Below are 24,533 nucleotides of genomic sequence, written 5' to 3'. Positions count from 1 at the left end.
CAGGAAAAAAATGCACAACATCATAAGTCATTAAGGAACTGCAAATTAAAACAATGAAATACCCTATACACCTATTAAAAGAACTAAAATGCGAAAGACTAACAATAATAAATGCTGGCAAAGATGTGGAGCAACAAGAACTCTCACTCACTGCTAGTGGGAATGAAAAACGATACAGCCATTTTGGAAGACAGTTTGGAAATTTTTACAAAGCTAAAGATAGCCTTACCACACAATCCAGCAATTATCCTCTTTAATATTTACCCATATGAGTTGAAAATTTACGTCCACACAAAAACCTGCACATGAATGTTTATAGCAGCTTCACTCACAATTGTCAAAAACTGGAAACAATCAAAATGTTCCACAATAGGTGAATGAAAAACAATTGTAGCACCTACATACCATGTAATATTATGTAGTGATAAAAAGAAATGAGTTTCAATCCTCCCAGACATTTGTGAAAAAGAAGAGAGGATGAAGAGATGGAACACAGAGGATTTTTAGAATGAAACCATTCTGTATGATCTATAATCGTGCATACATACCATCATGCATTTGTGAAAACACATATAATCGTACAACCTAAAGAGCGAGCCCTAAAGTAAACTATTAACTATAGTTAATAATAATCAATCAGGGACTTCTCTGGTGGTCCAGTGGTAAAGAATCTGCCTTCCAATGCAGGGATGCGGGTTCGATCCCTGGTCAGGGAACTACAATCCCACATGCTGAGGGTCAACTAAGCCCGGGTGCCACAACTACTGAGCTCACATGCCTCAACAAGAGAGACAGTGTGCCACAAAATATAGAGCCCACGCACCCTGGAGCCCATGTGCCACAACTAGAGAGAGAAAATCCACATGCCACAACTTGAGAAAAGCCCGCACACCACAACGAAAGATGCCACATGCCTCAACGACCCGATGCAGCCAAATAAATAAATAAATAAATAAAAATTGGTCAATACTGGTTCATCAATTGTAATAAATGTAGCACACTGATGTAAAACTGTGTGGGAGGAGGAGTATATGGGCACTCTCTTTACTACCTGCTCAATTCTTCTATAAACCTAAAACTGCCCTAAAAAACATAATCTATTAATTGTTTAAAATAATTATTATTATAAAACAGTAAGAATGCTATTACCTCATTCTGTAAAGAAAAAATGTATGTATGTCTACCTACACAAAGAGAAAGTTTATCTCAGTGTGGTAGAATTATGGGTCAGATTTTGTTTGTGCTGTCCTAAATTTTCTATAATGAACATAAACTACATATAATGCTTTTTTAAATTGTAAGGAAATTTTTTTAGCTACTCAAAAAATTAAATACTTTTACAAAGCTCACACCACACAGGTATGTGAGGAACAGCATTAAAAAAATCTAAACTACTTACCATCAGGCAAAATGTTCTGGGTCAACCGTGATCCAGCAGTAGGGGCGATAGTGTTACAATGAATGTTGCTTTTCTCGCCTTCAACTGCAAGACAATTTGAAAGGCCCAGAAGACCCAGCTTTGCAGCACAATAATTTGCCTGGCCAAAGTTGCCATATATTCCTGAAGCCGATGAAGTCATGATGATCCTAAAAGGAAAATCAATCTCTCAACATCATCTTTTCTATATTTTGATAATGTTGCAACTCTAAGCATTTTTTTTTCTTTTTCATTACTATTATATCTGTCAAAAGCAACTCTGTATACTGCCATTAGGTCCTTAAAGTCATGATTCATATATTTTAATTATATAAAAATAATCTCTCAAAATTCAACTGCGAGATTTTATTGTTTTAGAAAGAATCCCTGGTCAGTATCAAATGAATTCAAGTGTAAGAATGTATATTCATTATCTACTGAAAACAATAAGTATTTATAAACATAAAATAAACTGCCAATTTACAAGTTAAAATTTTAGTAAGAAATATTAGATCATGAAGTTCTAATTCTTTAGTCCTCATCACTTTGCTCCTTTCCCTTTCTGGATAATATTAAATGCCTCATATTAAAACAATACCATCTCATAATCTGACCTAATCTCACTTACCCTACTTAGTAGAACAAGTAAATCCTATCATTTACTTTCAGAAACTGCTAGTATCACGATATACTAGAACTCTCCAATAAGAACAGATATCACATGCAATTTACTTCTAGTAGATGTGTGTGAACACTAAGTTAACAGGAATAACTTTTACATTAGAGCGCATGGGTCCACTTACTAGGTCTGCCACGTCTGAGTCACACAGATGCAACTATAAGAGTCTTACCGTTCCTAGTTTACAAAGACTAACTCATGTCTGACCAGTGCCAGCTAGTAGAAAACATCCACTCATCTCTCCCCAGTTGGTCACTGGACACAAAAAATGATATTTTGGTTAGAGAATAAAGTACTGCTGAATCCTCAATGTTTGTACTGCTAAAATATCAGAGAATAGCAGGAGAATCATTAATAATGAAAAGTAGGAGGTGAAAAGAAATACTAAGTTGTCCAGCTCGTTAATCTATGACTGACACCAGTGTAACGGGGAGGCATCTGCCAAAACTACATTTAAAAAGCCTGTGCATATCTGAAGGTGTATTTTTCAACATCAAAGCAATTCTTTTCCTCTGTACATAAGAACCCACACACGCCATCTCCAATCCCCCTTGACAGCCACATACAACTCTACCTTCCAAATTTCTGTTTCTTCATGTGATCCCACGCTGCCCGGGTCACCAGGAATGAGCCCCGCAAATGAACTCTCTGGATGATATCTAAAACAAGAAATTTTTATCATGAATATTGTCAAATCTAGACAGAGCTATCTCAGAATCAACATAAGCAATGACTTACTTATACAAAGATGTTCATTTTATACCTAGCATTCAAAATCAACTATTGTCACATTGCACTCAGAGTAATCATTTTAGCTTTAGTTCCAGTTACATAACCAATCAATAATTCATACCCATTTTGCCTATAATTTATGATTAGATTATTATCTAATATAGCTAACTTTATCATAAATACAATGCCACCTAAATACGATGCCTATGCACATCTAAGTACAATGCCATCTTTAATTTTTGCCTATTTTATATAAAAATTCATTAATACAAATAACCAAGAATTTTACATATATAATTGGGACTCAACACAAACATTAGTTAAAGCATAATCAAAACCACTCAGTTCTTCATCAAGAAATGTTTATAAAATGTTCAGTATATCCCTAAATCCCTATTTTTAACAGGATTTGCAAATGAGTTAGAGAGAGCTGGGGGTCGGGGCATGGAGGTGTAGGAAAGAGAGGGAGGGGAAGAGGGAAAAAGAGAGACAGAGAAGCCTGCTTTCTGAAATGTCAATCTAATGAACAGACAACTTGGAGGATGATTCAGATAAACAAACAACTCTAGATTTAATCTTACTCTGATGAAACCAGAAGAGGACACACTCCAGCCCCATGAGAGCTCAAAGCAAAGCACCAGCTTAAGTCTCCTCTGCCAACAAATTCTATCTTTCTCAGCTCCTTTTTTTCTTCAGTTCTTATAAGGGAATTGGAAACTAAAAGCCTGTCTTTGCTTACTTCTAAGTCAGAAAGATATCTTGCTTCCTCCAAAAGAACTTCTGGCAATATTTCCCAGAAACACACTCTATAAACAATGATGTCATTCATCTCAGTTACCATGCCTGCCACCATCTCAGCCACCAGTGCTTGTTTTAGTTCTGATAGCCAGTGAAAGTAAGGGCAAAAAAGAGCAAACAGGATAAAAAAAATTTTATAACTGTGATTGTTCATCATCTAAACTCAATCTTTCCAACATGACATTCCTAATGGAAATTTTTCCTACTTATTAGAAGTTTCAAAATTATGTCTAGGTTTTTCCCACCCACTTCTCCGATCTCCATCATTTTTAGTGCCTCAGACTCTCTTTCATAGCCTGCTCTTGCTCTTGAAATAAGAATCATACAGCCGGACAAGCATGCAAAAGGCTGTTAGAAACAGCTAATACTGCAAGAAAATGCTGACAATCTCTCAAAGAGAAAAAGGGAAACGGACGGAAGTCACAAAAGCCTTTTCTGCCAACTGTTCATTTTCAGTTTTAAAGCTTATTCATCACTTATATTAGCAGAAGCAAAAATAGGTAGAAGCAAGTTTTTCCTTAAGTGTATAAATGTATCAAATATTAGAAGGCTAAATGGATAAGTATGTTCCAGAGAACATATATTTAAAATAACTTACCCCAGTCTTCATCACTTATTCTACCAAAGGAACGGTCCCTCAAAATTCTAAAAAATTGATATTACATATGTTGAGAAGAGAAAGTCAACACTTAAAAAAAAAAAGTTTGCATGTACATAACTTTATTGGAAATTTAAAAAGAAATACTCACCCAGCATTGTTGATCACAACATCTACAATATAAAAATATTCAAGTCACAAATATAAAAGCAAGCATATTAATTTGCCTTTGCTTACAACTCACATTTCTTTCAAAAGTGTTCCCTGCCTCCCCCCCGCTCATGGAAAAGTAGATATAATAGGTAACAAGTGCTAGCAGAACAAAATTTTATACCTATAGCAAAACAAAATCTGGTTCACAAAAGCACAATAAATACCCCATTATATCAGTGCTTTCCTCTCAAGTCTACATACCTAAATGTTTCCACCTCTACCTTCTGCCAAAATTCTGTGAGCTTATTTACAGAATTAGCAGTCACACAACTCTTAGGTTCTTAGAACTCAGTGGTAATCGTAAGGCATCCCTCAATTAACTTCAAAATTCACTGGGAAAATTAAAAGTTTAAAAGATTTTTCCTTGCCACTCAAAAGTCAAAAGCCCAGAAAGGAAACCATTAGAGTTAGAAACTGATGGCCTATCTTAATACATAATTGCATTCTCACTATAAAAAAAAAGGGATTACTTCTTAAGGTTCAACCACCATCTTGTGGCTATTTTCACCTTATGACTTCAAAACTTTGTGGTCGCTATCCCTGTGTCAGACACTATGTGAACACGTCTCTCATAAGCTCAACCAAATATAGCTAGAAACATATATACGCTAGACCAAAAAAAAGGGGGGGGGGACACATTCAAACTACAAAAATTAACATTTTTCAGATTATAAACATGTTGGGCTTCTCTGCAATAGTTTCCCTCTAGTAATTCAATAACCTTTTACTAACAATGTATGGGACTAAGTCAGGAAAATTAAACAATATATTTGAAATGCTTCTTAAAAATTAAGATTTTTATTTTATATAATTCATCTTAATTAATTTGCAAGATACTGAATCATTTTAATCTGAATCATTATAATTATCTAAAATATTCCACTGGGTCCTCTATTGCCAAAATACTGATTTATTTTTTATTTTCTAAATATATTTGGGGTATGATTAAATTATTATAAAAAGGAAACTTAGAAAATACTTACAAGTTTTTTTTTTTTACAAGTTTTTTTAAAGGTTCTTAAAGTACAAAAAAAATATAAAACAAACTCAACACATACATGCATAAAAACTGTCACCTCAAGCCCTTTGTGGAATAAGATTAGGGTATGTAAAAAAAAAAAATTGGGGGCTTCCCTGGTGGCACAGTGGTTGAGAGTCCGCCTGCCGATGCAGGGGACACAGGTTCATGCCCTGGTCCGGGAAGATCCCACATGCCGCAGAGCGGCTGGGCCCGTGAGCCATGGCCGCTGAGCCTGCGCGTCCGGAGCCTGTGCTCCACAATGGGAGAGGCCACAACAGTGAAAGGCCCACGTACCGCAAAAAAAAAAAAAAAAAAAAAAATTAAAATTTAAAACAAATCTAAAAATTTGATTACCAAAAACGAGTTTTTAATAAACAAAAGGGAAATAAAAAATATTTCATTAGAAAGGTAGAAGCTGATCTGTTAGTACCATAAATGCAAAGAAACATTACCTATTCTTCCAAAAGCATCCAGTGCTGTCTTCACAACCTTCTCTCCTGCTTCCACTGAATCTGAGGGAAAGGGAAATTAGGACAAAACTTCAGTAATATCCCTTACAAATGACTTCTAAATTCTGTGGCTCACAGCACATGACAGATACTATTCATTCAACAGAACCTGTTTCCAAGGAAAATACATACATATTGCAGGCACGTGACAAACTAAAATATAAATGATACATGTTACAAAAGAAATTTAGTCCCTAAGACAATCCTTTAACCTACAAAAAAAAAAAAAAAAGGAGAGGGGGTAAATGAGAAGTATTTGACAAATAATATACAAGATACCACGGTCCAACAGAACTTTCTGTGAAGATGGAAATGCCCTATTTCTGCACTAATAACGGTAACCACGAACCACATGTGGCTACTGAAATGTGGCCTGGAATGTGGCTAGTATGACAAATGGAATATTCTATTTTATTTCATTTCTATTGAATTTTAAATAGCCACATAAGCACTTCCCCTTAAGGATGCAAATGGGACTTTGAGAGAGAGGGAAGGAGGAGCGTGTTTAATTTGAAAAAGCATGTTCAATTCTGCATCACTACATTTGGAAAACAAACCTACTGTTTTTGTAATACTAACTACAAAAAGTAAAGCTCAATGAAATATTATGGATTTGTTATTTTCTGCTAATCAGCCCAGGAGAAGGGCTCGTATCCCCAGAGCTGTGTGTCAAATGGTCAGCTGTCAACTCAACATCACCACTGCCTCTTTCTACTTCCTCTGCAATCACAGGGGGAGCCAAGTCCCTTCCCTGGAACCCATAAGGTCCTGAGTTAGATCTGCCAAAAAGAGATACTCGCTTAAAGGGAGAAAAAGTAGGAGGAGACTGTAAATTCAGGCAATCTTGTGAGCAGGCTGCAGATGTGAGACTGACAGCACATCTAGGTGAGCTCTTGAAAGCCACCTGCCACAGGCTGAGACGGTCATCGACAGTTTCCCTGACATGCACCTGCCCAGACCTTCCAATGGTAAGTCTCTAATTCGTTGTATAAAACCCTTCACACTTGGAAAACCTAGAGGGGCTTCTGTTTTCTTGACTGAATCCTGATTGATACAGGTTGAATATCAAAAGTGAGGGGCAGGGAAGAGAATCCGAAATCTTTATCTTTACAAAATAGGTTTTAAAACCCCAGAAATTTTTTTTAAGTTGAAAACTTAAATGTCTGTCTCATTATTCCCTTGAACTCTCAAAACAAATCATATCCTATTTCCTTTCCTCTAAAATTTCAGAATAAAGTCATTGGCAATCTAATTTTCTCCCTGGCCCATAAAAACAAACTAATTTTCAGAAAAGTCAGTAAGCACTATCTTTTTAAAGTAAATCTACTCAAGAAGATTCCTTACAAATACTATTAGAATCAATACATCAAACATAAAGGTTGTATTTGCTGTTGTTATTTTTTCTTTATTTTTAATGCCTAACTTTGACTCTTACATTTTCATAAAGATAAGAAAGTTACATACAGCAATGATTACCTGTGCAGAATGGAATATGAAGGCTGGGTACAGAAGGGGGCCACTTCACTTCTTACACTATATTACTTAAAGAAATTTTTTTTTAAAGCAATTTTAAAAAGAAGAACTCTGAAGAAATACATAAGACCTTTTAGCTAAGACAGGTCTTTTAAGAAGAGAGCATATTCATATTCACATCTACAGTAATGTACTGATTATATCATGTGCTCATTATTAAAAATATTAAAAAAACAACTGAATAAAAGTTAGACTCATAAAATAATCTACATCAAAAGTTTAAAAAATACGTCACTAAACATCTTTGGCAGACTTAGATAAAATCTAATCTCATAATTATACTAGAATGCCAAGATATTTGCTCAATAATTATTAACATGAGAAACAGCATTAGTTGAGGAAATATAAAAGAAGCAGTATAGTTCTCTCAAATACTGTACCATAGTTGGCCACTGCTTTTCCACCTTTCCTTCTTATTTCTTCAACAACCTTATCAGCAGCTAAGGAGCCTTTACCAACTCCCTTGAAGTCCCCTCCTAGATCATTCACTGCAATGCAAAAATAAACAAATAAGAATTCAGTTCTAGACCTTAAAAATATGAGTTGGAACTGAAATTATATTATTAGTATATTTCTTCAGTCATCTTCCTAATTCCCTATTACCATATTCCCATCTTACTGAACACACCGTGAGATACGTACTTTCAAAACATGCCTCTTTGTTTTTAAATACAGATATGAAGCAGCAAAAATATTTAAACACAGGTTCATGTCATGAAATTTTTAACTGTGCAATGCTTCTCCTTTTTTGGAAAGAAAAAGACCATGATTCAACCCACTTTTAGCAAAAAGAAAGAAAAGAAAAAAACCTAAAGATCACTTTTAAGATTAAATACACAGGAAAACAGTATGGACATTCTTCAAAAAATTAAAAATAGAACTGCCACACGATCCAGCAATCCCACTTCCAGGTATTTATTCAAAAGAATTGAAATCAGGAACCAAAGAGATAACAGCACTCCAAATGTTCAATGCAGCACTATTCACAACAGCCAAGATGTAGAAATAATCTAAATATCAACTGACAGATAAAAATGGATAATGAAAATGTGGTACATAAATACAATGCACTATTATTCAGCCTTTAAAAAAAGAAGGAAATTTTGCAATATGTAACGACATGGATGAGCCTTGCAGATAATATGGTAACCCAGTCACAGAAGGCCAAATGCTGCATGATTCCACTTACATCAAAGTACGTAAAATAGTCAAACTCATAGAATCAGAGAGTAGAATGGCGGTTGCAGAGGTTAGGGGAAGGAGAAAATGGGGAGTTGCTAATCGGTGGGCATAAAGTTTCAATAATGCAAGATGAATAAGTTCTAGAGATCTTATCTGTCATACAACATAGTGCTTGTAGTTCATAATACTGTATTGTACACTTAAAAATTTGTTAAATGTTCATATTAAATGTTCTTACCATAATTAAAAAAAAAAAAGAAACAAAGAAAGGTCAAATACACAATGTGAAATATCTTCTCCATGTCAAGAAAGAGTTTGTTTACAGGAATGGTGATAAAGAACAAGCACAGTATTAAACTCTTGGAGAAGCACACGTGAATTTTTATAAAACATAGTGTGTCATGGTCTACCAAAAAAAGAGGTCAAAAATTACATACACAACTAATATGTGTTCAGTCACTAATTTATACCATATATGTAATTTATATGTTTAACAACTGACCACACTTACCACATAACATCTCCCTATATCCAATTATATAGATACAAACATTAATTGCACATTTACTATTTGCAAGGAAATCTACAGAAATCTACAGATGTATAAGAATGGTGCCTATCCTCAGAGTTTATAATCTACTGAAAGTTAAGTATGTGGTAACTACACTAATGCACTAATTGCATCATAAAGTTTATAAAAGCCAACATAACTAAATAATATAACAAAGGTAATTTATACAATAATTTAATTATTTACAAAATAACATGCAAAAACAAATGAAAAGATAAATAGATCAATGCCAAATAACTTGGAAAAAACAGAATTTAAAACAAATACCTGGGACAAAGAATTAATTTGCATTGCAAAGTGATCATTTTTGTAGGGTTATTGCACATACTGCGCGGAATTTAAAAATTACTAATTAATAAATGGCATAGAGGTATATACTAAAATTTAAAGTCTCTTAATATTACCAAATTGATAATTACCATAACTGGGGAAAAAAGAAAGCCCACAAGATTTTATTTTTCTTTTCAAGAATGGTTCTCTTTTGGGGGGGCTGGGGTGAGGGCTGCAAGTGGGGTTGGGTGGTAAAGGGAGATACAGGGATGATACCGAGCAAAGCTCGCCTAATGTGCTTTTACGCTTAAAGGAAATGAGTTTTTCCAAATGTGGACTGGGATATATTTTTTCTAACAATATAGTCTTAACAGCCTTACTGTAAATAAAAAATGCCACAAAGACACAAAATAATGGGGAAAAGGTTTACGTTATCCCTCAGACATTAAAAAAAAAAGTGTTAAGATTCTCAAGACTAAATTCCTCTTAATTATTCATTTCTGTACAATTACTCAAATGACAGGAAACAATTTTAAAAAATCAAGATCTTAAAACATGCTGCTAACAGTCTTTTAAGACCCTTTTTAACTAAGCAAGGGAAAGTTCAAGAGCAAACTGGCAAAGGCCATACTTAAGAAAGAATTGTTCAATTGTGAAATGAAACACTACCCCCAAGTGGAAACTGTTCAAAGTGCAACCAAGTGCAGTCAAAGGTTAAGAACTGAAGACTGGATAAATAATTATTGAGATCAATGATGTGTAGTGAAACAGTTTCAGAATAGATTTATTCAAGACAAGTCTCTACCTTAGAGAGTACAAACTTCACACTGACCCCACTCAGTTATCCTGCTATCACCAGAGCTAAATCACAGGGATTACAGGCTTAAGTAGAAAAGCACTGGTTACACACTGAAGGGCTTGGACAGCAACAGTGTTAACAGATTGTATACAAAGAGAAATGTATCCACACTATGTGACACTGTTCCGCTTAAATATATCACTAAAATTCTAATCACAATAATATTTTAAAATACCATTACCGCCTTATACTGGTACGTATATACTTTGCATTTTCAAAGACCCATCTATATACATTGCTTCATTTGATCTCCATACATCTTTTTAGGAGTTTGGCAGAAACAGTTGTTCCTATTTTCACAGAAGAGGAAAGTTGAGGAAAGGTTATGTAACTTGTTCCAGGCTCCAAAGCTTGTCCAGGCTCCAAGGCTGTATGAAATGGCAAAATTCAGACTAGAACCTTGACCTACCACAATACCATTCTGCTCCTCTAATGCTGTAAACAAGTTTCTTTTATCCCAATTATTTCCACTAAAAAAATAAAATAAAATAAATCACATGTGCTTGGGGAGAATACAGAAGGAACAGTAAATCAGGCACCCCAGTCAAACAAATAGCTTTAAAATAGGGAGTAAAAATGGTTAAGATTATGATAGTTAAGGACAGAGTCTTCTCAGCTAAAACCATCAAAATATCCCCAAAAGTGATATATTTGTAAATCCTCCATATAAAATCCAGTTTATAGCTCTGAAGAGTTTTGGGTTTTTTTAAGATGTAAAATCTTTTTCCTATTTCTGTCATTTTAAATAAATCAATGACTTGGATAGTCTATTAAAGACTACATAAGGTTTTTTACTAAAAATCCACCCCAAGATTTTACTAAATACCTGCAATATGCTAACCACTAGAGCAGGGATATAAGAATCCAGAGAATTCTAAAACACACTTGGAGCCTGTAAAAGTACTCTACTAATAGGTAAATGGATACCTAAATACAAAGTACCAAGTTATCAGCTATCGAAGCCTGAAAACAGAACCATGTTTGTGACAATGCCTGTTTCCCCATATCCTCCCAACACTGGACATCATTCTTTTCAGTATAACAATTAAATGATTACAAGTTGTAGCTCATTATTTTAATTTACATTTCTTTGAGCACTAGTAAGGTAACATTATTTTCATGGGCTTATTGGTCATTTATACTTATTGTTTTGCCTGCTTAAATCACATTTCATTTGGGGTGCTTTTCTTTCTTACAGATGTGTACGTGTCCCTTACTTATAAAAGATTTTAATTCTATATCGTATGTGTTGCAAATCATAAGTTCCTTTATTGAAATGTTGAAAGAGAAACAGAGGTAACACTGGAGCATTAATATTATTTGATGAGCATTACGTACATTGTTTTTCAGTGTTTTGTTACATAAACCAGATTGAGAAATCTGGATTTGTCTTTAGTAATCCTATTTGTGTACAGGACTTTGCTCTCAGAAGTTGGTTTTCTTGTTCATTCTTGCTATCCTTCAGCCCTGACTATTGGCTCCAAAGACTAGAGCAAGAAACATGCTTTGGGTCTCCTGATATCAGGGCTGCTAAACCATCTGAGGGAATATATGTCACTTTTAGTTTGACAGAAAAAAAAAAATGCAAATCAAACTGATTATCATCTTCCTCAAACTGTCCCACCTTCTCAACATCACTTTGCTGGGTGAGATATTTCCCAGGTACTCTTTCCTTTCTCCCGTTTCTGAACAGCACATGTCACTAGCCATCAAGGCTTGACATCAATTTCATTATGATTCTTCAAATGTTCACTCTGTTCCCACTCTGTATCCAGCACTGTGCTAGGTGCTTTGAGCTCTCAAGGTAGTTTGTGCACTGAGGAGTTTCCAGTTCTTTCGAAGAATCGTTTACTGCCATTTCTTTCCTATTCTATAATTTCATGCCCAGATTACTACAGTTGCCTTCCCAGTGGTCTTCTGCCTCAAATCTTAATCTTCCCAGGCAATCAGCAGACTGTTGCTGGGTGATAGTCCAAAGGCAGCCTTTATACTAAGTCATCCCCTTGCTCAAAATCTGCAGTGGAACCCTATTATTCACTGCCTAACTTTCAAGATCCCTTAAAGTCTGCCCTCACTTTACTGCTTCACTTTACTATAAGTAGTTCGTCCTTTTTGCTGTAGCTTAGTGAGGGAAATTGCTTATATAGCAGTTTCTAACTTGCCACTTACTTATCAAGAGTAATAATGTTATAATGCTTTGTATTTGAAGAGTGCTTTATAACTGTGCTTACACATATTCACGTTCATATATTTATTCAATCCAAGGGTTTGACACCAGCTGAGTCATATCCACTACCAATGACATATCTATAAAAGACTTTTATTTCCAAAGTAAAATGGTGCTTCCAAAGCTACAAAATCAAAATAACTTTCATATGTATTGATTCTGTGACATCCTTTACAATGAGTAATCTGAGAAGCATATAAAAAGATGACACGGGGACTTCCCTGGTGGCGCAGTGGTTGAGAGTCCACCTGCCCATGCAGGGGACACAGGTTCGTGCCCCAGTCCGGGAAGATCCCACATGCCGCGGAGCGGCTGGGCCCGTGAGCCATGGCCACTGAGCCTGTGCATCCGGAGCCTGTGCTCCGCAACGGGAGAGGCCACAACAGTGAGAGGCCTGCATACCGCAAAAAATATATATATATATATATATGACACGGGCAATATTGTACTACAAGTGTACTTATTTTTTGGAGAGGTTATTTACTTTTTCTTTTTTAATGCTTTCAAGAAATTCAAACCGCGCAGATTCAAAAAGTCTTTTTAATCCTTGTCTTATCCCAGAGGTAACTGCTATTAACCATCTCTTGGATGTTCTTCCAGACATTTCTGTTTTCTATGCTTGATGCCTTTCCTCCTATTCTGATAAAGTTTCCGACAGCAAACAATAGCACTAAGAATCATTTCATTGATTTTAGAGCTGTGGGCCCAATGGGGATTTCTTCCTGTATTCTGTTCATGTCCTGACTGCTACCAAAAAGTATTTAAGGTGCCTTAAAAATGTGCAAGGACTATTAAAAAATGGAAAAATTAAGAAAACGTTACATCAGAGAAAGAGAAGCCTACTCAAAGCATATGCTAATGGTAGTTACTCTATTTAGGGACAGTGCCAGGTTTACCCTTAAGCTTCTTGACAGCCAAAGAAAAGGTGGAAAACACAGAGCTGCCATACTATTTTCACTGTTTGGTAGAAAGACACAATCACCCTAGTTCATCAGAGTCTTTTCCAGGATGGCCATAAATGTATCTAAATATTTGAAGGCCTCCAAAATGTTATGATAGTTTAGAAAGCAACGTCTTAAATTAGGTCCCTTTAATTTAAGGGACTTAACCTGTCTCAACAACAAGAAGGCATCAAAGGTCTCCTTAAAGGGAGAAGAAGCTGAAAATGAAAGACTGAGTCCCCTCCAGAGTTCAGTCCTGGGATCCCATCTCCTGTTTATCTGCACTCACCACCCGGGTAATCTAATCCAGTCTCCTGGCTTTGAATACCACCTAGAAACTGAAAATAGATCTATATAGCTTCAACCTGTCCCCCCAACTACAGAGTCCTATGTCCCACTGCCTACCTACTATCCCCATCTGAAAGTCTACTGGGAATGTCCCCTCTCTGCGAATCCGGCCCTCCTCCAGTCTTTCCTATCTCGGTAAACCACCACTTTATCCTTCTCTCTCCCTTTCAACCCACATCAGCAAATAAGCAAATCCTGCCATACCGACCCTCAAAATATTTCCAGAATTTAACTTCTTTGCACCACCTCCATCCCTACCACCTGTCTGAATCACCCCCATCTCTGATGCAGATTATTGCGATAACTTGACAGATCTCTCTGCTTCCACTTCTTTTTTTTAATGAAAAATTACAAGTGTGGACAAGAAGGATAATAAACTCCAATATGCCCAACATACTTCTCCACTTCCACTCTTGCTCCCCTAGAACCTATTCCTCACACAGCACTCAGAATGAGCCATTTAAACCTTAAATGAGGTCACGTTGCTCCTCCACACTCTCCAATGGCTTCCCATCTCAATCAGGGTAAAAGCCAGTCCTTACTCTGAACTAAATGGTCCTACATGACCTGACCTCCTGTGATCTCTCATCTCTCACTCTGTTCCCCTAGATAACTTCACTCCAGCCTGGGATGCCCCCTAAGCTCACTTTGACATAATCTTGAGCACAGTGCCCAGCACACAGTCACTATTATTGGCTTTTTACCCCCTTTACAAAAGGTTTTAATTCTTGATGTCATTTAATCCCCATCATAATCCTGGAAGTTATTAGGTAAGGTGGCTACTAATATTCAGAGAGGTCATGTAATTAGACAGCAGAAACAGGATTTATAGCCTGACCTAACTTCAAAGACAATTCACTTTCCCCACTACAGTTCACCTTCTGGCTGTCAGGATCACACAGCCGTTAAAAACACAGGCTCTGGCATCAGACCACAGGAACTTGTAACTCATCTTTACCAGTTATTATGCAACTGCAGTACAGAAAAGAAATCATGTCAATCTTACTTCAAAAGATTGCAGTTTCAATTACCCAAAAGTGCTACTCCTCCAGTTCAAGAATAGAAAGCATTCTGCCTTTCTTACTGTCCAAAAAAGAGGTTCTCCTTGCTGGAACACTTCGATATTCTTTGTGTTCACGCCCTCAAGACAAAACTTAATATTCAGAGAACTCGATACAGCTTACCTACTGAGGAAACCTCAAACCTATTCCATTCCCAACATTTCCTTCAGATATGTGCGAACATTTCTTGAAAGATGTAATGTGTACGAAACCAAATGCCCCTTGTTGTAATTATCAGCCAAAGGCTTAGCAGTTCTTATATCCAGATTTAAATCTCCCATAATGCTTTATATTATGGAATATAAAACAGAGCAATCATATTTACATGAAGAGAGTATCTTAAGTGATACCCTTAACTTTGCGCTTGGCCAGGTGATTTCCTTTGGCCAATGAAAGGTGAGTAGAAGTGACATGCCACTACTAAACAAAAGCTTTATGAGACACCAAGGGGATCCATTTTTATTTTCCCTCTGCCGGAAGAACAGCCATGATGAAAGTTGCTCCTTCAGCTGGGATCCTGAAATTAGTAAGACACATAAAGCAGAGACACAGCTGCCCAGAAGCTGAAAGGTCAGGTAGGTATGAAATTACCCTTTTTTAATAAATTTATTTTATTTATTTATTTTTATTTTTGGCTGTGTTGGGTCTTCCCTCCTGTGCGTGGGCTTTCTCTAGTTGTGGCGAGCGGGGGCTACTCTTCGTTGCGGTGCATGGGCTTCTCATTGCAGTGGCTTCTCTTGTTGCGGAGCATGGGCTCTAGGCACGTGGGCTTCAGTAGTTGCGGCACACAGGCTCAGTAGTTGTGACTCATGGGCTCTAGAGCGTAGGCTCAGTAGTTGTGGCACACAGGCTCAGTTGCTCCGCGGCATGTGGGATCTTCCCAGACCAGGGCTCAAACCTGTGACCCCTGCATTGGCAGGTGGATTCTTAACCTCTGCACCACCAGGGAAGTCCTGAAATTATCCTTTATTATTATAAACCATTGAGATTTGTCTGTTAACTCAGCATAACCTAGCAAAAGTTGACTTATATGAGAAACAAGGTACTCCATTTCTTAAGGTCTTGCTTCTTACTGGCCTCTGAGCTAGTCATAGGATTAACTGATTAGTAATTTTTCCACAAACAAGATACTCCGATGTTATAAATCCTAGGTTTGCTTACTCCTCTTTACTATTTTTTGCTTACTCAGGTAAAAATATGCTGAGCAGAACAAAATTAACGCAGGAGAAATGTTAGTGCACATGATAAAACCTGGACTCAGGGCATCTGTGTTTTAAAAAAGTTAAAGCAGAGGGTAGTGGTAGTTACGGAAGAACAAAACCCATTGGTAGCCTAGAAAGTTCACAGCTAGGTCACAGGCTAAAAAGTGGTAGAAAATATCAGTGAAAAGTTCTACATTTTCACATAAACTAAACTAAACTAAATCTGGCTCTCCAGCCAAGTTTGGCAAATATTTTTCCCAAAACACTAATTTTCTGCCTTTTGGGACTTTCACAAGCACTTGCTGCAATACCATCCCTGAGGCAATGACAAAATAAACAGATACACTGTCCCTGTTTACCTTTTTCTTAGAACTGAAAAACTCCAATCTGAGTTCAACAAATTCAAAGGTAATAAATAAATACAGGAAAACTGATCCACATAAACACATATTGCTGCAAAAGGTTTTACAAAACAAGTTTATAAACTAAGATTATAAGTTAGTCACAACAAAAACAGCAGGAATTTATTCAACCAATCTCAAAGACACACCAACCACTCCCCAGCCCACCCCCCCCCCCAAAAAGGGCTACATCAAACAATAAAGGAACGAATGAACAAAGTCCCTTCTTTACAAAAGGCAATATTCTAGGTCCCTTAGGAGATACAAAAGATAAAATGAGATACTTGCACTTACGGAACTGAGTGGAAAAGATGTAAATAAATAAAAAGTTGTAAGTATTAATAAATAAATAGCAATATATTTTTTTAAAGGAAAAAAAAAAGTTACAACATGTGCCTTTAGGCCCTGACATGAAATATTTTGGGGAAAATCTGGCAAAAAAGGCCTGAACTATACACCCCCTGACCAAATACCACAATATCAAAATTTGTCCTTGCCCCAAGAAGTAGATTGGATTAACAGAGAATGGCTATGACCTTAAACAAGGAATATCCAAAGTCTCTGTGTCCCTTCCATAAAGATATATGCTAGGTCTGGACAGCCGAAGAGTGTGGTTAGCAAGATGAACAAAGATGCGCAGAGAGCAGCAACTAACCAAAAGTTGATAGAAACTGGAGAAAGAGAACGCCTCAAGGAGTTGCTGAGAGCTAAATTAATTGAACGTGGCTGGAAGGATCAGTTGAAGGCACACTGTAAAGGTAATTAAAGAAAAAGGACTAGAACACGTTGCTGTTGATGACTTGGTGGCTGAAATCACACCAAAAGGCAGGGCCCTGGTACCTGACGGTGTAAAGAGAGAGCTCCTACAAAGAATAAGAACATTCCTTGCTCAGCATGCCAGCCTTTAAGACTGAATTAGATTGTGTTGTTTTGTGGTTTTATTTCTGAAAGTAAAATCTGCCATAAATTAGGAATTGATTTCCCAAAATAAAATCCTTTTTTGTATGATGGTATACAGTTTTCAGTAATGATGTATACAATTGTATTGATTTTTTTCCCTAAATGTGTTATTTTAATAAATATCTCATGAATGAAAAAAAAAAAGATATATGCTGAGGAAGAAAAGTATATCCAATATCCTGCTTAGGTCTTCTTTGTTTAGAAAACCTGGCTGCTTGTTCAGTATTTTATTACACATCTCTGTAAACAAATTGGGAGAAATTTGTCTCTCTGTATTCCCTGATAAGATGTAGGAAAACTGGGATTGGGAGGTCAATGTGGGCCAACAATTTTAGCCCAGGAAAGATATTAATAAATATTGGGCCATACATCTGCCCTACGTACCTACCCGGCACTCATTTAGATATTCCCCACAAAGACTTGGCTGTACACAAATCCACTCCTATGTCCATACCAACTGCCAAGTACATCAGGCAAACCACTGAGATTACTAAAACCTCCCACTTTTGGTGTATTCCTCAATACACCATCTTCCAACTGATCCCCCCACAATAAAACTCATGCAAGTGCCCCTTTAATTAAAAAAATTTTTAACTGTTATAAAAGCTTCCTTTTAAAAAATTTTTATGAAAGAGATTTTAAAAAAAATACTTTGGATTCCCCGATTCCAAACATTTAGTTATGAAAATGCACTTATTTCTTACCTTATCAATATATTTACACTTAAAAGGATTCATCTTGCACCAGTCTTCTACATCGAAAAATTACAGCCCACAATATACCAAATTCAAGAATTTCCTTTTATATAATGAATGTTGGCTCATCTCTCTCAGTTCTATTAAGTTGCAAATTCTATGAAACTAGTTTACTTTAAAAAGTAAGTTACAAAGTTAGCCACAACAGGGAAAAAAATTTTGTTGGCAGAAGAAAATATTAGTGATGAAATTTGACCTTGACAAATTATTTGATGTGAATACAAAGGCCTCTGGCTTGTGAAAACATGGGCTCGAACCTGTGACCTGTGTATTTTAGTTCCTAGCTACTGAATGAAAAGAAAAATATATCAACTTACCAACAACTGATGCACCTCTTTCTGCAAAAGCCAGGGCATAGGCTCGGCCCAATCCTATTGAAAAAAAAAGAAAAAAATCAGAAGGTTGAGCAAATGTTAGCATAATTTTTCTGGTCCACTCAACTCAATCCCTATTGCAAAGTAACTGGTGAACAATTAATTACATTACAAGGGTAGAGCCTTCATTGGTACTCTCAGCCTCTACTTCACCTACTTCTACTTTCAGGGGTTGGAAAGCTTAACACTGTATTTTCCACCGATTCTACCTACCATTTCCTATCATTCTACCTAGCTTCTAGGATGGATGCTAGATGTGAATTGGGTTCCACCATTAAACGCATTTGCATGAAATGTGGAAGGAGGAAATGAGGCAGAAGCCACCTTACTGTGACTTTTGGATGTTACTGTTGGTTAAGAAGCTGATTTCTTGAGGCTTCCTAGGTATTAAGCAGATATAGTGGCAGCTTCTAGATCTAGCTCGCTAATTTCTGGATGGCAGCTTCCATTCTCTAGATCCCTGGGGCCAGTGGCTATTTGGGCTGTGGCAGTTCCAATGGTAGCCTCAGAGGTAATGGCTCCACTAATGGACCAGTTTTATACTGTTCCACAAGGAATTCCAAGAGGAACTGCCTAAAACCCAACTGCCTAAATTAAGTCCTTTCCTGTTTCAAATATCTAGTGGTTTCTATATCCTGCTCTGAACCTTGACTACATAATCACCAAACACAGGAAATATTTAATTCAGACTCAAAGGTATGAGGTGTAAATTTATACATCCAAAAATGGATACGTGCCTATATAAATTTTATAGGCAGAGAATATCTCAGGAAGACTATATAAGAGACTGGCAATTAGTGGTTACCTCTGGGGAACAGAATTGTGTAACTAGCAACAAGGGGTGGAAAGCTTACTTCTGTATTGTTTAAATCATTTTAACATGCACACGTTTTTTAAAATGTAATTGATAAATTTAATTTGAATTGATAAACAAGTAAACAAATATTGAGATGGCTAAATTATCAGGCTCTTCTAAAAAGAACCCAAACTATAAAGTTTTCCAAAACTAAAAGATCACCAAATAATTTATTTTAAAATTTAATCCACTCTGAATGGATGAGAGAGAACCCACTCAATATAATAACTCCAGTCTCCTCATATTTTATCAGATCTAGGCTGAAGCACTTGCTCTAAACATGAGGTTTTCAGAGAAATCAAATACTCATAACCAGAACGCAAAAAAAAAAAAAAAGAAATGGTAACAAAGTGGAAAATCATCAGATGAAAGAAATGGGGTATGTCTCTAGTACAGATTGATCTAAGTTAATCAGAGAATTATCTCAAAACCAAGCTATACAATACTCTGAAAAGATATGTAAGTAATCTACTTTTACCATAAAGGCCCATGCAAACTGTACACAAATCTGTATATAAAGTTAAAAGTGACATTCTCCTCCCTGTTTCCCTGTAACACCACTCGTCCATTAACAGGTTCGCTAAGTGTCCTCCCACGTTTTTGTATCTGTGCTTACATAAACATTATTTAAATACTTTATGTGTCTTAGTCTGTCTCCCCAAGTAAACTAGAAGGTCCTTGTAGGTTGAGATTATGTCATTCTTTTACATTTCCCACAATGCCCAGCACATCTTTACAGTCAAAACGCACAAAAAGTTAAAGCCAAGAGCCTCTATTTTCTCTTAATCCTCTTTTAAATCCTGCCTTAACTTTCTCCCACACCTAAGTTCATTGTCAACTGTCCTCTCTTCCCCATTTCTCTTCAGACCTTAACTTCTTTAGCACTGTCTAATATCAGTTGATTCTTTTCTCACAGTGCTTGTTCAGTGCTCTCTTCAGTGGGTTAGACTTTTCTCTGCTTCAAGTTGACAGAGCCTCTGAGATTAGCTTCCTGGACTATTTCACCTTCTAGCTTTACCAATCAAAGGAAGTCAAATGACTCCGAAACCTCTCCTGACTCCAGAATCTCCAACTACTCACACACTTCTCACTTCACTATCTCCAGATCTACAGCTTGCTATTTTATAACCATGTCAAATTCACAATGGCCAGACTCCCTTCTTCCACGGCCCACCTCCACCACTCTCACAACTACATCCCCAGCAACTACTACAATCAGCTAATAAATACGAATTCCCATTATCCCACCCATCATGGCAAAATTGTTTACCTTAATCCTAGACAATTCTAAACCTCTCCTTCCAGGTCTCCCATTAAACTATTCAATATTCCAAGCTAAACAACAGCACCTGAATAGTGCAAAGATATTTCTATTCATCTCTAGAACATGCATGGGTTGGAGTCAGACTAATTCCCAGACACAGGCCTGGCAGGCATTCACGGACACCCTCCTGGGATGTTTAGCAGTGCCTCAATTCTACAGATATGTATCCTTAAATGAGAACCCCAAGACCTCAAGGACAACAGTCTTCACGATAGGACTGGAATTAGATCTCAATCTCTCTTTCATAATGATGGCCCACTGTAGACCTAATGACAGTCTCAACTTTACCACAAAATTATATCTGCCCCAGATCAGTATTCAAATCTAATGGCTAGTAATTGTATCATAATCCAGGCTCTGTAAAATATGAATCAGTTCATGAACAGGAGGTGCTAAATTCAGAACTGTCTAGTCACAACCCATTAATACTTCACAAAATCAACTTAGTGGGTTGTAATCTGCATTTACTTAATGAAAAAGAATAGAAAAGTTCAAAGTGCACTGCATTTACTATGTACCATGTCATGAGCTTGTTTCAAATATAGTGTGTGTGTGTATACCAGGTCTTGGTATAAAATGTATTTCATACTGTGAATCACTCACTGTCAAAAGAGGTTTAAAACATGAGTGCATTACTTAATTATTTCCATCAAAAGCAAAGTGTAAACAAAATGTTTTCCCCAAAACATAATCATTCTAGAATAAATATAGCTATGGATATAAAACATTTGGTCACCAATTAATACTAAAGATATTTTCTGAAAGGAAGCATGCGAATCCATTTTATAAATGGAGACATGAAAATACGTATGAATTAACTGTCAGAATTCCACTGTTTGTGACTTTCAATATATAATTCAAATTAATTCTGCATTAACTCCATTCTAGGTATAAGGCACTACCAGTGGGTAATCAAAGGCCCATAAAGTCAAGGTCCCTGCACTTGGAGATTACAGAGATCATGGACAGGTGGGAAATAGTGTAAAACCTCACTGCAAAGCATCCGTGTGGGTATGAGTGGTTTGTCTTAAATTTTGTCCTTTAAAAATAGGGTTACTTTGGGACTTCCCTGGTGGTGCAGTGGTTAAGAATCCACCTGCCAATGCAGGGGACACGGGTTCAAGCCCTGGTCCGGGAAGATCCCACATGCCGTGGAGCAACTAAGCCTAAGCGCCTAGAGCCCGGCTCTGCGACAAGAGAAGCCACCGCAAAGAGAGGTCCGCGCACCGCAACAAAGACCTGATGCAGCCATAAACAAATAAATAAATAGAAATAAAAATAGGGTTATTTCACATAACCAATCTCCACTTGGCTTCTGAAATACAGGAAGATCTGGTCCACTTCAGAAAGGCCTCTGCTCTCCAGTTCCTACTGCCCCCACCCCACTCTTATTTTATTCCTCCACCGCCTGCCTGAGTCCTGCAGGCATTGGAGTTTGCAATCCGCTTGATAAACACACAAAGTCCAAAACGGAGGACTCTTATCAGATGCCTTTTTTTAAAGAAGGCCCTCTCAAGAACTTAAAATCATCCGACAGAGGGAAAGATGACTGACTTTTCAAAGGCAAGGGGCTGACATTTCTACTCCTGCGGGGGTGATTCCAGCCCCCAGACGGCTTTTCAGCCACGTTTAAAACACCTGACAGAGGCCTAGGGAGTCTATTAACAGGAAGAGTCGCAATCGATACGCACAGACGGGCGTCGGGATGAATTTTACCTAGTTTTGCAACCCGCAACCGAGCCCGGCCTCTCTCCACTCAAGACCTGAAGCCTTGAGAAGCTCCCACAGGGTTGGGGGGGGTGGAGAAGTGGGCTGCACCAGGAGTTTCTGGCTCCCCACTCAAGGCTGGCCAGCCCCTCTTCTCCATCCTCAGCCGATTAGGCGCCCGGAGAACAATCGTTGTCCGTCCTCCCACCCTCAACCCCACCGAGTCCAGTCGCTCGCTCCCCAAGCCGCCCCGCCACCGCTGCCCGCAGCCCAGATGCTAAGATCGCAACTACGGCTGCGTGCGGATTCCAGACCAAAAAAGGGGGACTCCCAGCACGAGAGCGAGCTGGAGGACGCCGGCCCTCTAGCCTTCGCGTACTCACCTCCCCCCGCGCCGGTGACCAGTACCACCCGCCCGTCGAACCTCAACGGCACGGCCATAAGTCCAGCCTGCAGCGACACACATACACTAGCAGAACTACTGGAGTTCAGACTGCGGGACAAGGAGGACAGGAGGAAAGGCTGGGTCAGGACGGCAATGACCTGCCAGTTTCTGCGGAGGAGAGAAACGCCGTAGTTTTCCAAGTGCGCCTGCGCAGCGATCCCTTGGCACTCTGGGAAATGTAGTCCAGCATGCCTCCAGTCGCGGCGAGAGCCTGCCCAAGAGGCTTGGCTTGAAAGGGCCAGTTCTGCGGCCGGAAGTAATGGGAGCTGCTGGGACCTGTGTAGTAAAATGATTGACTCCCCAACTTCATTCATACTTTCATCCATCGTTTTGTCGTTCACTCAACAAGAGTTTTTCTGGATTTAGGCGAGGATGCAGCCCCTATTCTTAAGTAGCTTTCAGAAATAGCAAGGGATGAGCTTCCCTGGTGGCGCGGTGGTTGAGCGTCCGCCTGCCGATTCAGGGGACACGGGTTCGTGCCCCGGTCCGGAAAGATCCCACATGCTGCGGAAAGGCTGGGCCCGTAAACCATGGCCGCTGAGCCTGCGCGTCCGGAGCCTGTGCTCCACAACGCGAGAGGCCGCAACAGTGAGAGGCCCGCGTACCGCGGGAAAAATATATATATATATAGCAAGGGGTAAAAAGGATTTCTTAGAATGTAATCCTTGGACATCTTGGAAACCATCTGGAAAGACGCACAGTCCTGGGCCCCCAGGCTGACCTCCCAAATGGAACTGTTACCAATGGACCCTCACTAAATTCCTAGCCAGGCGCCGACACCCAGGGAGGTTCTTTTTCCGCTCAGATTCGCACAGCCAATCATGAAACCTATGCTGAGACTGGAACAGCAGAAGCGTTAATTAATGGCCAAAGAATGGAGAAGCACAAATTTAGTTCGCAAATCAACTTCACAACCTAATTGGGACAGAGACACCATATGTTTAGGAGGGCCGAGGTAAAAGGGAGGGATTTGGAAAGAGTGGGAGGCATACTCACGTCTTATCTGAGAACAGCGTTGTGGTTTGGACACAGAACTGATGCAACACTCTTTTTCAGTCCTTGTATGGGCTTTTCCAGATGTTGTCAAGACGATCGTCACCTGTCATGGTGCTGGTGGATGGGCCCTTTAGCATGCTAACGGTATTACGATAAGCATATAATGAGGATCAAGGTCTACTGGAAGTCAAATCTTCTGTCATCTTGGGTCTAGTTGTTCTAACCAGTCCTTGCTTTTCTCTTTGCATCTTCCTCCTGAACTTAGATAAGAACAACTGGTTTCCATTCGAGGGAGGGGCAGGGATATGATTCCGGGGCAACAGCCTTGGTAACAGAATCTCAGGGGACAAAAAAATGTCAACAGGTGCTCCTAAATGATTTTTGCTTTTGGATGGTGAGTACAGTCAAATGATGTAGGTTTTCTCAATTTTGACACTATTGAAATTTGGGGTCAATAATTTTTTTGTTATGTGGGGTTGTTCAGTGCACTGTAAGATGTCTAGAAACATCCCTGACCTCTACCCACTAGATGCCAGTAGCACCCCCCCAAGTCA

The 24,533-nt window shown here is 38.2% G+C and overlaps 1 protein-coding gene and 1 pseudogene across 2 annotated transcripts in view; one reads left to right on the top strand and one right to left on the bottom strand.

Moving 5' to 3' along the window:
• Positions 1-24,002, bottom strand: part of HSD17B4 (hydroxysteroid 17-beta dehydrogenase 4) — a 92,505-nt gene extending 68,503 nt beyond the window's left edge. The window contains exons 1-8 of one of the 2 annotated variants that reach the window (XM_067731519.1): positions 23,980-24,002; positions 18,595-18,648; positions 7,881-7,988; positions 5,911-5,970; positions 4,376-4,397; positions 4,225-4,271; positions 2,671-2,755; positions 1,400-1,587 (exon numbers count right to left, since the gene is read on the bottom strand). In XM_067731519.1, the coding sequence (XP_067587620.1) occupies positions 1,400-1,587; positions 2,671-2,693 (211 nt within the window). In that variant the 5' untranslated portion in view covers positions 2,694-2,755; positions 4,225-4,271; positions 4,376-4,397; ... (2 more) ...; positions 18,595-18,648; positions 23,980-24,002. Of the gene's footprint in view, positions 1-1,399; positions 1,588-2,670; positions 2,756-4,224; positions 4,272-4,375; positions 4,398-5,910; positions 5,971-7,880; positions 7,989-18,594; positions 18,649-22,921; positions 23,138-23,979 lie in introns of those variants that run through there. The other variant, XM_067731518.1, reaches the window with a different exon arrangement.
• LOC137221596 (transcription and mRNA export factor ENY2 pseudogene) lies at positions 17,156-17,666 on the top strand (annotated as a pseudogene).
• Positions 24,003-24,533: the final 531 nt, after the last annotated feature.

Source organism: Pseudorca crassidens, chromosome 3, assembly GCF_039906515.1.
Source record: "Pseudorca crassidens isolate mPseCra1 chromosome 3, mPseCra1.hap1, whole genome shotgun sequence".
In the NCBI taxonomy this organism is placed as follows: Eukaryota; Metazoa; Chordata; class Mammalia; order Artiodactyla; family Delphinidae; genus Pseudorca; species Pseudorca crassidens.
This window is presented reverse-complemented; position numbering and strand designations above follow the sequence as displayed.